At 33.8% G+C, this 18,572-nt stretch overlaps 1 protein-coding gene across 1 annotated transcript in view; it reads left to right on the top strand.

Annotated features, from left to right (window-relative positions):
* The window catches only part of LOC127731045 (26S proteasome regulatory subunit 8), a 37,441-nt gene extending 19,660 nt beyond the window's left edge, over positions 1 to 17,781 (top strand). Inside the window, exon 13 of the mRNA XM_052239818.1 lies at positions 17,642 to 17,781. Coding sequence (XP_052095778.1) covers positions 17,642 to 17,695 — 54 coding nt within the window. The 3' untranslated portion in view covers positions 17,696 to 17,781. The remainder of the gene's footprint in view (positions 1 to 17,641) is intronic.
* Positions 17,782 to 18,572: the final 791 nt, after the last annotated feature.

Here is an 18,572-nt window from a genome sequence, read left to right as displayed (position 1 = left end):
TCATTCTAACCAAAATTTATCTAGATATTTCTCAAATTACCAGACGCTCAGAAACAAAAGACCTACCATTTCTAACTCAGGATGAGGGTACCTTCAAAAAAGGATGGTTAGGTCGGTGGTTTTTTTTTTTTCGGCCATGTTTTGATTTTTTTCAAAATTGCCTGATTCTTACAAAGACTGGCACTTTAAAAGAAGGAAATCATGCATTCTGTCCTCAGGTTTTACTTTATTTAATGTTTATTGATAATTTCACCAGTAAGAGAGTCAAACATCATAAAGGAATGATAAAGAAAAGAGAGCTGTAAAACAAAAGAGGCCTGAAAAAGAAAAGCCAGAATATATTCAAAAGTGGCTGAGTGGTCTAAGTAGTTACTACTGTAATCACTAGCCAGTCAACACTGAGGTTGTGAGTTCGAACCCCGCTTGTGCAGGTGCACTTGACTCCAATCTTAATTGACTAGGATTGTCAGTTTTCCTATCGAAGGTCGGTGGTTTTCTCCGGGGACTCCGGCTTCTTCAACCAATAAAAACTGGCAGCCACGAAATAGCCCAAAAGCGGTGGTGCTTAAAAGTGGCGTTAAAACACCAAAAATCAAATCAAATTATATTCAAACAAGCATATTGCTTTCTTACTTTGGAAAATAATTCAGCTAGGCAGTAATAGAAGCATTTTTTTGATTCCTCTGTCCATATGGTAAATAAGGTTGGATTTGTATGATAGCTTGTTTCTAATCTGAGACATTTTAAATTATGTGGTTAAATTTTCTGGGTACCATGTGAGATTCAATGTTCCACAATTTAGAACACACATTTGCATATTATAATTGTGTTCCACTTTGAGGCACATTTGGGATATGTACCCAGATACTATAAGTAATAGGTCAATTTAATTTGGTGTAAAGAATGATTGTAAAGTGAATATGTTCCTCTGGAACATATTATCTTTTTCAAGTTTTAGAGATTAGGTTTGTTTCTCAGAAGCTATAAGCAATATGTCAACATTATTCAGTGTAAAGAATGTGGGTAAGGTAGACCATATTTTTCTTGGTTATTCAGTGTAAAGAATGTGGGTAAGGTAGACCATATTTTCTTGGTTATTCAGTGTAAAGAATGTGGGTAAGGTAGACCATATTTTCTTGGTTATTCAGTGTAAAGAATGTGGTAAGGTAGACCATATTTTCTTGGTTATTCAGTGTAAAGAATGTGGTAAGGTAGACCTTATTTTCTTGGTTATTCAGTGTAAAGAATGTGGTAAGGTAGGCCATATTTTCTTGGTTATTCAGTGTAAAGAATGTGGGTAAGGTAGACCATATTTTCTTGGTTATTCAGTGTAAAGAATGTGGGTAAGGTAGACCCTATTTTCTTAGTTATTCAGTGTAAAGAATGTGGGTAAGGTAGACCCTATTTTTTGGTTATTCAGTGTAAAGAATGTGGGTAAGGTAGACCATATTTTCTTGGTTCATAGGTCATTGTAAAGTTAATGGATTTGGTCTGTTTCTCAGATACCATTAGCAATATGTCAACAATTTTCGGTGAATAGAATGGATGTAAGGTAAAAATGTCGTCTGACAGGTTTCATATGATTTACCTCATTTTCATGGATCATTGTTGGAGAAAAATTTAATTGGAAATAACTACACTTCCAGTCAAGGTTTTCATAAACAATTTTGACCAGCCCAACATTTTTTCATATCTCTCTTTTGTATATTTTACTAAGGATATTCAAGCTAATCAGGGTAACCTTAGGGAGATCAATGGCAGGAAATTTAGTAAAGAATCATTAAAATATTTTACTCATATTTTTATTGGTTCCATTTAATAATAGTAGCTTCTTTGACAGGCAAACATCAATAGACATCAATTTGTGTTTATTGTCCGTTAATGCCATGAAAAACTTATCAGAAAGATTATTTTTGATTTGAAAACAAATATTTTGTGATATTGGCTTTTACAGTAAAAGTACTTAAAATAGAATAAATAAAATCTTTTTACATTTTCATCAAGTATTCATAAGTGATATTAGTTCTTTTCTTGTCTTTTCTTTATGCACTGGTAAATGCTTTTGAGATAATCTTGAGAAATCAGATCATAAAACTTACTTTTTACTTTGCGAGTTTTAGATGTATCTTGATGTTTCACATCTGTGCATATATATGTTAACAAAGTAGTTCTATCAATTTTCACTGCAAAACTTAATGATTTATTCAGTTTGATATTGATTTGACGAAGTAAGTCATAATCTGCTAAAATTATTAAGTTGAAATTAGTTAAACATAATAAAACACTTCAAAAGATAGATCAGTGATGAGTTTTAGTCTGGTAAACAGTTAAACAGCAGCTGCTTGCCAACTATTATAAGTGGTTTGTTAATGATATTAATAAGTACTTGTTTTCACAGTACTTACTACTCATGTCTATATCCAACTGTATAAGGTTTTTTTTTATTCCATGTTCTTTTCACCTACTATGGGTAATATGTCAACTATGTTTGGTCTATAGAATCCATATAAGTTGCACTTTGTAAATGCAGCTGTTTCACAAACCATGCCTCTTTTTGGGATTTATTTAATATTCATAAATATTTTGTTTTGTTTACTTACTGGTTCCCAGATATGATCTATGTTTCATCTCATAGAGACACAACTTGGGAATTTTACCAGTATAAATACACATGGATAGCGACCAAATTGAATCTGAGGAAGACCCGAATCGACAAGAGGGGTAGTAAAGAATTTTAGTATAAGTTTAAACTCTTAGAAGTTTGAGGCATATAAATGTTGAAAATAAGCTGCACAAGCCCTATGTTTTTACCTTTGAAAATAAAGTAGTGCATAAGAACTTTCCATTCTAGGATATTAGTTTTTACCAAACTTCATAGTAAAAGTGGCACAGTTTTAGCCGTAAAAGGAGTTCCTATGAGAAATTGCATTGTCTATATTTACAGAAGTGCAACCTATAAGGTGTACATGTCTGTCAGAAAGGGTTCACTTATATCATGTTTCAGTGATTCAAGTTAAATTTCATGAGTAGGTCAGATTGTCAGTTTCTGTAAGTATAAGGTCAACTATCTTTGGTCTTTTGAATCATAGTTAAGTGTACATGTATGTCTGACAGAGTTATTTCTAGACTTGGACATATTGTATCAATTTCTCAGTTACTTTAAAGGGGCATTAGCTATGAGATATAAAAAAATTAAAATATGATTTTTTTTGGTTCAATCATTAATGAAAGTGAAATCGGGAAATAATAATTCGCTTTTAACAGCCAGTTTGGTTCAGTTTTGTCAAAATAAGCAAAGAAACATCGCTAATGAATTGTTCACTTGCAAGTGAATAATTCGACCTCATTGAATCCGTATTCATGTGAACTTTAATTGATCCCTATAGCTAGAGATGGGTTACGCATGAACTAGGTGTGTTCAGTTATTAAATGGAAAAGAATATAAACATTGGAAGTGAAACAAGGGTAAACTATTTGGTTGACTGATTCGATCTAGAAAAACTCATTCTTAAACAGGTAAAATCATTATTAACATTATTTTTATGCCCCCGCCGTAGCAGTGGGGCATTAAGTTTTACCCTTGTCCGTCTGTACGTATGTACGTACGTACGTCCCAAAAATTGGTTTCTGTTCTCTAACTTGAGTTTGCCTCAACCAAATGTTATGAAACTTATACACAATGCTTATTACCACAAAACACAGATCAAGATTGAATTTTGGTGGCGTCACTATAACTGTTCTAGAGTTATGCCCCTTTATAAATGAAAAAATTGCAAACTTTTTAGTTTCTGTTCTCTAACTTAAGTTTGCCTCAATCAAATGTTATGAAACTTATACACATTGCTTATTACAACAAAACACAGATCAAATTTTAATGTTGGTAGCGTCACTTTAACCGTTCTAGAGTTATACCCCTTTATAAATAGAAAAATTGCAAAATTTTTATTTTCTTCTAAATATCAAGTAATTTTTAAAATTGGAGTATCTTCCTTTGTCCATGATTATAGTTGAATCAACTACAGTCAATGCTTTATACAATGCAATGTTTAATTTTGACTTCCACTGATAAAACACAGATCAAGTTGAATTTGGGTAGTGTCACTTTAACCATTATTGAGTTATGCCCCTTTATAAATCGAAAGATTGCAAATATTTTAGTTTCCATTCTGTAACTTAAGTTTGCCCCAACCAAACATTATGAAACCTATACACAATATTCATTTTACCACAAAACTAATATCAAGTACAAATTTTTTGTTTCGGTTTTCTAACTTTAGTTTGCCTCAACCAAATGTTATGAAACTTATACACAATGCTTATTACTACATAATACAGATTAAGTATGAAATTTGGTGGCGACACTTTTACCATTCTTGAGTTATGTCCCTTTATAAACATAAAAATTGCTGAATTTTTCGTTTCCGTTCTCTAACTTTAGTTTGTCCCAACCAAATGTTATAAAACTTATACACAACCATTCTAGAGTTATGCGTGTTTACAAATAGAAAAATTGCTGAATTTTTAGTTTCTGTTCTCTACTTAAGTTAGCCTCAACCAAATGTTATGAGACTTGCACACAATGCTTATTACCACAAAACTCAGATCAAAGTCAAATTTGGGTAGCGTCACTTTTACCGTTCTTCAGTTATAACTATATGATATGCATGCGGGGGCATCATGTGTGTCCACATGTGGACACTATCCACATTTATTTAACCTATAATATGAAATAAAACAGACCTACAAAAATCCATTTGCATGAGTACACAATCTATTTATATTTATGTTTATGTTTATCGGGTTATATGATCGTCGGCAGTCTTCGGAGGTAATCACAGGTAATCAAGATGGTTAATTAGATGGTGTCTAGACTAAAATACACACAAAATGCTGATACATACTATCAAGTCTATGCATTGTAAATTGTTTATTTTAGACTTTTTATAATTTGGATATGCGTTTAGTATGTTATAAGTCGAATATAAGAATTTGAGTCAAATCGGTGTACATGAATTTGACAGCTAATATGGCCCTTTAAGTTATTGTTGGACAATATTAAATCAAGGTTGATACCAGGTTTATAATTTTTAGCTCACCTGGCCCAAAGGGCCAAGTGAGCTTTTCTCATCACTTGGCGTCCGTCGTCGGCGTAAACTTTTTACATTTTGAACTTCTTCTAGAGAACCACTGAATGGAATGAAACCAAACATGGCATGAATGTTCCTTATGAGGTGCTGACCAAGTGTTGTTACTTTGTAGCCGATCCATCATCCAAGATGGGCGCCAGCGGGGGACTTAGTTTAACATAGGACCCTATGGGAAATGCATACAAATGACTTCTTTTAGAGAACCACTGAATGGAATGAAACCAAACATGGCATGAATGTTTCTTATGAGGTGCTGACCGAGTGTTGTTACTTTGAAGCCGATCCATCATCCAAGATGGCAGCCAGCGGGGGACTTAGTTTAACATAGGACCCTATGGGAAATGCATACAAATGTCTTCTTTTAGAGAACCACTGAATGGAATGAAACAAAACATAGCATGAATGTTCATTAGGAGGTGCTGACCAAGTGTTGTTACTTTGTAGTTGATCCATCATCCAAGATGGCCGCCAGCCGGGGACTTATTTTAACATAGGACCCTATGGGAAATGCATACAAATGACTTCTTTTAGAGAACCACTGAATGGAATGAAACAAAACATATCATGAATGTTCCTTACAAGGTGCTGACCAAGTGTTGTTACTTTGTAGCCATTCCATCATCCAAAATGGCCGCCAGCGAGGGACTTAGTTTAACATAGGACCCTATGGGAAATGCATACAAATGACTTCTTTTAGAGAACCACTGAATGGAATGAAACAAAACATAGCATGAATGTTCATTAGGAGGTGCTGACCAAGTGTTGTTACTTTGTAGCCGTTCCATCATCCAAAATGGCCGCCAGTGAGGGACTTAGTTTAACATAGGACCCTATGAGAAATACATACAAATGTCTTCTTTTAGAGAACCACTGAATGGAATGAAACCAAACATGGCAAGAATGTTCCTTATGAGGTGCTGACCAAGTGTTGTTACTTTGAAGCCGATCCATCATCCAAGATGGCAACCAGCGGGGGACTTAGTTTAACATAGGATCCTATGGGAAATACATACAAATGTTTTCTTTTAGAGAACCACTGAATGCAATGAAACCAAACATGGCATGAATGTTCCTTATGAGGTGCTGACCGAGTGTTGTTACTTTGAAGCCGATCCATAATCATAGATGGCCGCCAGCGGGGGACTTAGTTTAACATGGGACCCTATGGGAAATACATACAAACGTCTTCTTTTAGAGAACCACTGAATGGAATGAAACCAAACATGGCAAGAATGTTCCTTATGAGGTGCTGACCAAGTGTTGTTACTTTGAAGCCGATCCATCATCCAAGATGGCAGCCAGCGGGGGACTTAGTTTAACATAGGATCCTATGGGAAATACATACAAATGTTTTCTTTTAGAGAACCACTGAATGCAATGAAACCAAACATGGCATGAATGTTCCTTATGAGGTGCTGACCAAGTGTTGGTACTATGAAGCCGATCCATAATCTAAGATGGCCGCCAGCGGAGGACTTAGTTTAACATAGGACCCTATGAGAAATACGTACAAATGTTTTCTTTTAGAGAACCATTGAATGGAATGAAACCAAACATGGCATGCATGTTCCTTTCGAGGTGCTGACCAAGTGTTGTTACTTTGAAGCTGATCCTTCATCTATGATGGCTGCCAGATGGGGACAATGTTTAACAAAGGACCCTATGGACAATACATACAAATGTCTTCTTTTAGAGAACCACATACTGAATGGATTGAACCAAACATGGCATGAATGTTCCTTATGAGGTGCTGACTAATTTTTGTTACTTTGAAGCTGATCCTTCATCCATGATGGCCGCCAATGGGGGGACTTCCTTTAACATAAGACCCTATGGGAAATACATACAAATGCTTCTTCTAGAGGTGCACTGAATGGAATGAAACCAAAACATGGCATAAATGTTTCTTATGAGGTGCTGATTAAGTGTTGCTACTTTGTTGCTGATTTACTGTTCAAGATGGCCACCAGGTTTTTTTATTAAATTACAGGACCAATATTAAACCAAATTTGGCCTCACTCATTATTAGGGTATCTGTTATGATTTTAATCTATTTTTACATGATTTCCAAAACCAAAGTAGAATCAGGTGAGCGACACAGGCTCTTGAGAGCCTCTAGTTAGCTCACCTGGCCCAAAGGGCCAAGTGAGCTTTTCTCATCACTTGGCGTCCGTAGTCCGTCGTCGTCGTCCTTTGTCGTTAACTTTTACAAAAATCTTCTCTGAAACTACTGGGCCAAATTTGACAAAACTTGGCCACAATCATTATTGGGGTATCTAGTTTAAAAAATGTGTCCGGTGACCCGGCCAACCGACCAAGATGGCCGCCATGGCTGAAAATAGAACATAGGGGTAAAATGTAGATTTTGGCTTATATCTCTGAAACCAAAGCATTTAGAGCAAATCTGAAAGGGGTAAAATTGTTTATCAGGTCAAGATCTATCTGCCCTGAAATTTTTAGATGAAACGGACAACCCGTTGTTGGGTTGCTGCCCCTGAATTGGTAATTTTAAGGAAATTTTGCCGTTTTTTGTTATTATCTTGAATATTATTATAGATAGAGATAAACTGTAAACAGCAATAATGTACAGCAAAGTAAGATCTACAAATAAGTCACCATGACCAAAATTGTCAATTGACCCCTTAAGGAGTTATTGCCCTTTATAGTCAATTTTTTACAATTTTCATAAATTTTGTAAATTTTTGTAAATTTTTACAAAATATTTTCCACTGTAACTACTGGGCCAAGTTCATTATAGATAGAGATAATTGTAAGCAGCAAGAATGTTCAGTAAAGTAAAATCTACAAATACATCACCATCACCAAAACACAATTTTGTCATGAATCCATCTGTGTCCTTTGTTTAATATGCACATAGACCAAGGTGAGCGACACAGGCTCTTTAGAGCCTCTAGTTTTTTTATGCCAAAGGCGAGTTTCTTCTACATATAAGACTCATCAGTAATGCTCACATCAGAATAGTTGGAAGGGCAAATTGAATACAAAGTTGAAGAGAATTAAAACCTAAAATTCCCCAAAAAGTTGTGCCAAATAAGACTAAGGCAATCTATAACTGAGGTCCAAAACTTTAGTGTTTCAAATAATTCAACATTTAAAAAATGATTTGGTTTATCTGACCGTGACATCATTTTCAAAGTTCATTTATCAACTCTTAGAGTTTATGATAAAGTCAGTTTCGCAAATAATATAACTGATAGGTCATCTGTCTATGGTGTACAGAATCATTGTAGGATGTACATGTCTTAACTTCATTGATCATAACACTGTTCATTGCTCAACATTAAGTTTTCATGATGAGGACAGTTTAAAATCAAAGTAAGGCTTAAATGTCAGTCTAGTATGGTTCCCATGACCTAGACCTCATTTGCATTGTTCATTGATCAAAATTAAATATTTGGGATCAAGTCAGTTTTTGAGTTACTTTAAATATAAGGTTAACTTAATTTGTCTCTAGAACTCATTGTCATTGTTCATAGATCAGTTTTAAGTTTTTATCATACCTATTGTATGACCTTGATTTAAAAAAACTTTAAACCTTTGTTCAATCATATACATTTAAGCAAGTTTGATTTTCAGTATGTCAACTCTTGTTGTATATACTTATGTTAGATTTAAGATGATGGGTTTTCTTTCCAGCTGATAAAATTTTCATGCCATCATGTTTTGCACTTTGAACATGTTAAAAAGTTGTGTAAAAAAACTTAAGGTGTTTCTGCTGTCGATACGAGACAATTGATTGCTTAAGAAAGATTCTCTAAGTGCTTGTATGAATAAAACATACACAAGAATGATGATATAGTTTAGAAAAATTGCTTACAGGCAGAATGAATGATTTTATTTTTGGTCTACAACTGTTGAAACGAAACGTGTGACCAATTTTTATACCACCGCAAAAAATTTTTGCTGTCGTATATTGGTATGACACTGGCATCGTCGTCGTCGTCTGGAGAAACATTGGTTTTTATACGACCGCAAAAATTAAAAATTTTTTGGTCGTATATTGGTATGACGTTGGCGTCGTCATCGTCGTCGTCGTCGTCATCTGGCGTCGTCCGGCGTCGTCCGAAGACACATTGGTTTTCGCACTCTAACTTTAGTTTAAGTGAATGGATCTCCATGAAATTTTACCATAAGGTTCAATACCACGAAAGGAAGGTTGGGATTGATTATGGGGGTTATGGTACCATTAGTTAAGGAATTAGGGGCCAAAAAGGGGCCAGAAATAAGCATTTTTGTAACTTCCAGACAATAACTTGTGTGTAAGTGTATGGATCTCTCTGACATTGTACCACAAGGTTCCATATCACAAAGGGAAGGCTGTAATTGATTTTGGGGGTAATTGCCTCAAAATTTTAGGAATTAGGGGCCAAAAAAGGGGCAAAAAACAAGCATTTTTCTAGTTTCATGACAATAACTTGTGTGTAAGTGTTTGGATATTTCTGAAATTGTACTACAAGGTTCTATATCACAAAGGGAAAGCTGGAATTGAGTTTGGGGGTAATTGCCCGAAACGTTTAGGAATTGGGGGCCAAAAAGGGGCCAAAAATAAGCATTTTTCTAGTTTCCAGACAATAACTTGTGTTCAAGTGTATGGATCTCTCTGAAATTGTACTGCAAGGTACCATACCACAAAGGGAAGGCTGGGATTGAGTTTGGGGGTGATGAATCATAAGGGGTTCAAAAAATTTGGGGGGGGGGGATTTTTTTTCTTTTTTATTCTTTTTTTCCTTTTTTTTTTCTTTTAAAATTTTCCATTTTCAGTTGGTTATTTCTGATTAATATTTAAAAGCAAATAATAATGATATGGTAGGAGATACATACCAAACAGGATGTGTAAATTATTATATAATAAGTATTGTGCAAAAAGCAAGAAATTTTCAATTGCACAGTATTGCACAATAGCAAGAAATCTTCAATTGCTCAGTATTGCGCAATAGCAAGAAATCTTCAATTGCACAGTATTGCGCAATAGCAAGAAATATCCAATAGCACAATATTGCGCAATAGCAAGAAATTGTCAATTGTACAGTATTGCGCAATAGCAAGAAATATTCAATTGCACAGTATTGTGCAAAAGAAGATACTTCGTATAAATTGCTTATTTCTTGATCAATTTCTATGGGGTTTTATTCTTGAATTCTTGGGTTTCTTTAATATGCTGAATCTAACCGTGTATTAAGTTTTTGGATTTTGGGCCCCGTTTTTAAATTGGTCCACATTGAGGTCCAAAGGGTCCAAAATGTAACTTTGTTTGATTTCATCAAAAATTGAATTATTGGGGTTCTTTGATATGCCGAATCTAACCGTGTATTTAGATTCTTAATTTTTGGTTCCGTTTTCAAATTGGTCTACATTAAGGTCCAAAGGGTCCAAAATTAAACTTAGTTTGATTTTAACAAAAATTGAATTTTTAGGGTTCTTTGATATGCTGAATCTAAACATGTATTTAGATTTTTGATTATGGGCCCAGTTTTCAAGTTGGTCCAAATCGGGGTCCAAAATTAAACTTTGTTTCATTTCAACAAAAATTGAATATATGGGGTTCTTTGATATGCTGAATCTAACCATGTATTTAGATTTTTGATTTTAGGGCCCCGTTATCAACTTTGTCCACATTGAGGTCAAAAGGGTCCAAAATTAAACTTTGTTTGATTTCATCAAAAATTGAATTCTTGGGGTTCTTTGATATGCTGAATCTAACCATGTATTTAGATTTTGGATATTGGACCATAATAGGTGAATGTCCAATTTAAAATTTTTAAGTTCTTAGACCACATTCATTCTGTGTCAGAAACCTATGCTGTGTCAAATATTTAATCACAATCCAAATTCAGAGCTGTATCAAGCTTGAATGTTGTGTCCATACTTGCCCCAACTGTTCAGGGTTTGACCTCTGCGGTCTTATCAAGCTGCGCCCTGCGGAGCATTTTATTGCACAATAACTTTAGTTTAAGTGAATGGATATCTATGAAATTTTACCATAAGGTTCAATACCACAAAAGGAAGGTTGGGATTGATTTTGGGGGTTATGGTACTAACAGTGAAGGAATAAGGGGCCAAAAATAAGCATTTTTCTAGTTTCCAGACAATAACTTGTGGAAAGGTGTATGGATCTCTCTGAAATTATACCACAAGTTTCCATACCACAAAGTGATGGTTAGGATTTGCTTTAGGGGGTTATGGCTCAAACCGTTTAGGAATTAGGGGCAAAAAAGGGTAAAAAACAAAGGTGTCCTGGTTAATGGACAAATACTTTAGTACAAAACATAATTTAAAGCAGTGTAAGGGAGGTAATTCAAATACATCATTTGAATTACCTCCCTTACACTGCTTTTAAATTATGTATAAAGTAATGGTTAATGAACAATTAAGACAATTTAAAAGCAGTGTAAGGGAGGTAATCCAAATAAAACGTTTTGATTACCTCCCTTACACTGCCTTTAAATTATGTTTAAAGAAATGCATATTTATAAAGGAAGACCAGTAAAAATATCTGCAAATCTTTTTTTTTTACAAAAAAATCCATATGAAAGATTTGACACCATATTTTAAATTCTATTATAAAATAGATTAAGTTAGCACTATGGTAAATTTAAAATGGGTAATTATGGTTTCAAACTCCATTGGAAATTTGAATTGAGATTATGATCCTATCTTGTGAGAAAGAATTTTTTTGGGGGATAAAGGGGGGGGAGGGTAAAAAGAAATTGTGGGGGGTCAATTTTTTCTCATTTCAGATTTCAGAAATTAAAATGAAAAATTCTTTAAATATTATTTTTTTGGCAAAAAAAAAGTGTGTGTGGGGGGTTAATACGCAACAGGATAGTGTATTGCACAAAAGCAAAAAAAAAAGGGGGTAAATTTTTTATTGTTTTTTGTGGGGGGAGGGGGGGGTCAATTCGCAACAGCAAAGTATATTGCACAGAAGCCAAAAATTGAATATAAATTCAAATCAAATAACCAAGTTCACAGTTATTCTGTGTCAGAAACCTTTTATGTGTCAAATATTTAATTACGATCCAAATTCAGACCTGTTTCAAGCGCGAATATTGCGTCCTTTTTTGCCCCAACTGTTCAGGGTTGGACCTCTGCGGTCGTATCCAGCTGTGCTTGGCGAAGCAATTTATTACATTGGCCGTGCAGCCACTACCTGTTTGCCAAAAGTTTGAAATTTAAAAACACTCAGTGTCCAAAGAAAATTTCATCAAATTTTTCTTAGCTTCTATGGAAGAGAGTTATTTTATATTTATGTCATGGATCAGTGATCAAGATTAAAGTTACATGATTAGTCCGCTTCTCAGATACTATAATCAGTAGGTCAACTATATGTGATGTATGGAATGATTGTAAGGGGTACAGGTCAGTCTGGCAGGTAACATCTGACCTTGACCTCATTTTCATGGTTCATTGTTCAATGTTAAGTTTTTATGTTTTGGTCTGTTTTTCAAATACTAAAAGCAGTAGGTCAACTATATTTGGTGTATGGAATGATTGTAAGATGTACATGTCTGTCTGGGAGGTATCATCTGACCTTAACCTCATTTACATGTTTCATTGGTCAATGTTAAGTTTTTGTGTTTTGATCTGTTTCAAATACTATAAGCAGTTGGTCAATTATATTTGGTGTATGGGATGATTGTAAGTTGTACATGTCTGTCTGGCAGGTATAATCTGACCTTGACCTCAGTTTCATGGTTCACTTGTCAATATTTAGCTTTTGTGTTTTGGTCTGTTTTTTGATTACCATAAGTAATAGGTCTTGTTTAAAACTTATGATAGTCTATAGGTATTCACTTCCAGATTAAAAAGAGTGTACATGTCATCTGAATGGTATAGTAAAAATGATTTAAGAAATGTCTACATGCCAGCAAGATATCACCTGACCTTGACCTCATACTTTGTCTACAGATTTACAATTGAAAATGTATTATTTATTTTAAAAATGGTACACAACATTTTTGTAGGACTTGTTCTTTTGGCTTACATAGTTAAGAGAGAATTTACTAGATAGATCAGTAGAAATATATGAATTATATTTTTAGTGAAAATTTTCAGTTCTTGAAAAAAATACAGAATACTTCTATAAGAGTTGTCATGACCCTCATTAATATTTTACTGTTTATGTTTATAGTAATTTAACCAAATATTTCCATGTCTTTGGTTTGGTTTATATAGATCAGATTTATATAGTTCCCTTATGTAACTAGAACGTTAGTCTGCTGGAATAAATTAAGGTTAAAATAGGAGCAGAAGTTTTTCAGTTTCTGACAGATCAATTACTTGAAATGTAACTTGTATCTTGGATGTCAGTTTCAATGTTGTAAAACAAATTGATATCAATTTTCCAGTATTTACATTATCAGAAAATCCATACTGCCAAATGGATAACGAACACTAAATAAACAGTAATACAAAAGCAAAATGTGGTGGAATAATTGTGTGTATTTGAAACAGAATTGTAATTTTGTCATATTATTGATGTTCATTTTAAAGATTTGTATTCATAGCACAGACAGTTTACATTTAGGTCGAAATTCTGTCCTGTCAAAATTGCTGAGAAATTTTGATGGATCGAGAAAGAGTAGTAATGGACATGTCCTAATGATGTATGAGAATAATAATGAGTAAACAAATTACAGATATATAATACTAATTACTTGTCTACTAACATTCTAATTACTGGGTACAACTATACATCATGTACATTACAGTGACACCTGACAATAAGCTCTACCACTTACTATCTTAAATCTCAAATTGCGTAATGGATTTTTAGTTTTTGCTATCTCAAATGCTTGAATTAAACAAAATGTTGTGTCGATCCATCTTAAAATCCATTTAAGAGTCTTTTTTCAAATAAAAATGGAAACTCCTTATACATGTTTTTTATGAAGACTCCAAACATCACTTTGAATGGATATTTTCTAACATTATAAAATGAAGATCCTTCAAAAACTGAAATGTTTTGAAATGCCCTCAACTTACGTGATCAATCATTATGTTTTTTTTCAAGATTTAGGGCCTAGGTGTGCAAGTAGTTTTAAGTAGTTCACCTGCAGTATCACTAGCCTGTCAACATTGTGTTGTGAGTTTGAACCCTGTATACGGCAGGTGTATTTGACTTAATTGACATGGATTGCCAGTTTTCCTGCTGAAGGTCGCTTGTTCTCTCCAGCATCCTCCACTAATAAAAACTAGCTTCCATGATAAAGCCAAGTGTGCTGAAAGTGGTGTTAAACAACAATCAATCAATCAATCTAATTTGATGTCTTCTTTTGCTTAGTAGTCCCCTACCTACGAAGTTGAAGGGGACTTTAGGTTTGCACTCTGTCCATCTGTCTGTCCATGCGTCAGTCTGGCAAATCAGTTTATCACACTTTTTCTTCGTGCTTGAAGATATTGATTTCAAATGTGTTAAATAGTTTTATCATGACAAGTTACAGATCAATTTCGAAATATGTTCCGGTCTGATAATATTGTGCAGAGTTATGGTCCTTGGACTTAGAAAATTCACTCAAATGATCAGTTTTCTGCAGTTTTTTTCGTCATGCATAAAGATATTGATTTGATAATTGGTATATAGTTTTATCATGACCAGTTACAGAACAAGTTCAAATTTTGTTCTGGTCTGATGATTTTGTGCAGAGTTATGGTCCTTGAACTTAGAAAATTCACTCAAATAATCAGTTTTCCGCACTTTTTTCATCATGCTTGAAGATATTGATTTGATAATTGGTATAAAGTTTTATCATGACAAGTTACAGAACAAGTTCAAATTTTATTCCGGTCTGATGGTTTTGTGCAGAGTTATTGTCCTTGGATTCACTTAAATAATCAGTTTTCAACACTTTTTTTCGTCATGCTTGAAGATATTGACTTGATATTTGAAATATAGTTTACATCATGACAAGTTATAGATCAAGTTAGCCTTTTAATCCAATACAATGAACTTTTAACCTGTAAGGGACTAGGTATTGCCATGCAATACTCACAGAATGCTTGTTGTTGATCCTTTTCTCTTGACACTTACCTGTCTAATATTTGACATATTGGTGAGCCATCATAAAAACGTGTTCTGCAATGTGATGAAAAACATGACCTTGACCTTTTATGTCAAGGTCAAAATATATAAATTTTTGAACTAGTTTTGCTATGTAAATTTTAAAGATTTAAAGAAACAACAGAATTGTGAATTAAAACCATCTAGATATATTTGGCTTATGGTTGTAACATCATTAGATGATGTGTCTGGTACCAACAATACTGACTGACATTTATCCCCAATATTCAAATTATTTATTTACTTACATAAAGACAAATTCTGGCCATAAATTTGTCACAAATTTGTTGTTTTTTTGAAAGAGAATTAATAATATTTGGCTGGAGGCTGTGAATGTTTTATCATAAGACAATGCATATGTGTTGCTTACCATCATAATTCATATTTTGACTTTGGTCAAATTGATAATTATTTAAAATTTAGGTTCATCCAGGTAAGAAGTATCTTATGTTTTGACGTATACTGTGATATTTGGCATGTTGGTGTATCACAATATGTTGCATATTTTAAATCTATTGATATACCATTAGGCCAATGTGCTGTGTACTATCTAGACTGACAGATGGTGGAATACATTCTTATAAGTGAAAACCATTGTTACTTCCAATGGGAATGTCTAAATTTGCTTTGAAAACACAATAAGGGATACAAAGGTGCCTTGTTTTCAGAGAGTATTCAATATCTATAAAAATTAGGGGTACAAAATCTGCCTTGTTTTCAGGGAGTATTCCTTATCTATAAAACTTAGGGGTACAAGGTGCCTTGTTTTTCAAAGAGTATTCAATATCTATAAAATTGATATATTCTGACATAAAGTGCAGGTGACATGGCCATTGCAACATATCAGTGCTGGCTTGTCATGACCATTGCAACATATCATGCTGGTTTGTCCTGACCATTGCAACATAGCAGTGCTGGCTTGTCATGACCATTGCAACAGATTAGTGCTGGCTTGTCATGACCATTGCAACATATCAGTGCTGGTTTGTCATGACCATTGCAACATATCAGTGCTGGTTTGTCATGACCATTGCAACATATCAGTGCTGGCTTGTCATGACCATTGCAACATATTATGCTGGCTTGTCATGACCATTGCAACATATCATGCTGGCTTGTCCTGGCTATTGCAATATGTCATGCTGGCTTGTCATGACCTTTGCAACATATCAGTGCTGGCTTGTCATGACCATTGCAACATATCATGCTGGCTTGTCATGACCATTGCAACATATCATGCTGGCTTGTCCTGGCCATTGCAATATATCATGCTGGCTTGTCATGACCTTTGCAACATATCAGTGCTGGCTTGTCATGACCATTGCAACATATCATTCTGGCTTGTCATGACCATTGCAACATATCAGTGCTGGGACTTGGGTTCAAGTCTTTTGTCATTTACAGTGGGATGTAATTTGTAACATTCTCCACTGACACAAATTGTATGCAGCTGCATTAAACCAAACAACCAATTTATAAATCTATCAATTTGATACCAAAATGTTTACAGCTGAAAAGCAAATGTAGTAAGCTACTGATAAGTTAGATGTGTGTCTTTGTAGTATATAGGATTAGTCACCCACATTCGTAAGTTGTTAAGTTAAGCTGTTTAAGATTGATGTAAAACAAAATGCTGTTGTATCTGCCAAGAATATTAAATGATATCCTTTATGTTCTTATTCAACACTTCAAATAAACATAAATCATTTATAAAGAAAAACTCAACACCATTATTTGGTTATCAGCTCATCCCGACAGCACAGAAAGCTTATTTTTATTACAAATAAAACACAAATTTCCATTTTGCTCTCATCGTCCACTGCCTTCACATATAAATACAATCTACAATAGAAAAGTATTCTCTAAGGTGAAGAAATTTGTTTTTACAGTAAAACAGATCATACTATTTACTACATAACATATGTACTTTTTTTCAGTACAGGGTGGGTGGGTGAGAAACGATACTTTTTTCAGTACAGGGTGGGTGGATGAGAAACCATACTTTTTTCAGTAACGGGTGGGTGGGTGGGAAACGATACTGTACTGTCGGAAAGGTGAACCAGAAATGACAGTTCTAGACTACCTGTACTATAATTAAGCACTTAAATTCTAGCATGAAATTATCATGATTAATATTACCTAAACCGATAATAACTTACTGTTTATCCAATCAAATTAAGCATAAACACGTTTTAATTTAAGCACACATGCTTTAAGTAAACAAATACACGTATCCCTGAGTAACCTTTATAAATACATGTAATATTTGTAAACATTTGACAGAAATTCTGTTATAAGAAGCATGCTTTATAGATCAATAATATAATCATCTCTTTTAAACAAATATAAAATCCCTAATAGATGGTATGTATTATATTATAGAAAGATAAATTTAATGTTTATATCATTACAGGTTATGCAGAAAGATTCAGAGAAGAATATGTCCATCAAGAAACAATGGAAGTAGTGCTAATAGACATATACATAACTTTATGTCATCTCTGATATCATTTGTCATTTATGTCAGATATAAATTAAACATGTTTCACGTTGTTAACTGTGTTCCTGTGTTGAGGTTAACATTCTACCAGTTTTATATGCTGTTCAATACATTAAGGTTCCATGACATGAAACAATATTATAAATCAGTGTTTCAGTAATATATGAAATGGAGGATTATGTGGTAATTAATTCATAACACATTACATATTAAATGCCAAAAATACATAGATTTTATTGTTGTTCTTCATTTTAAAGATGTGTTTAGACCTTCTTACATGGAACAAAAGCTCACTTGATTGCAAGTTAAAAGCTTCCCAAAAGGGGCCAGTTTGAATAGAATTCATTGCAAACTGTACATTTGTGTGAAGATGAACATTTATGAGGTCTAATATCAACGAATTACATGCTGATTACCCATTGAAGAACATTGACGAAGTGTAATATCAATGAATTACTTTTTGATTACACATTGAAGAACATGGGTGAAGGGTAATATCAACAAATTATATGTTGATTACACATTGAAGAACATGGATGAAGGGTAATATAAACGAATTACATGTTGATTACACATTGAAGAACATGGGTGAAGGGTATTATCAACAAATTACATGTTGATTACACATTGAAGAACATTGACGAAGTGTAATATCAATGAATTACATGTTGATTACACATTGCAGAACATGGGTGAAGGGTAATATCAACAAATTATATGTTGATTACATATTGAAGAACATGGGTGATTGGTAATATCAACAAATTACATGTTGATTTCACATTGAAGAACATTGACGAAGTGTAATATCAATGAATTACATGTTGATTACACATTGAAGAAC

Source organism: Mytilus californianus, unplaced genomic scaffold (assembly GCF_021869535.1).
Source record: "Mytilus californianus isolate M0D057914Y unplaced genomic scaffold, xbMytCali1.0.p SCAF_2, whole genome shotgun sequence".
NCBI lineage: Eukaryota > Metazoa > Mollusca > Bivalvia > Mytilida > Mytilidae > Mytilus > Mytilus californianus.
The sequence above is the reverse complement of the archived record's forward strand: the minus strand, read 5'-3'. Positions and strand labels throughout refer to the sequence as shown.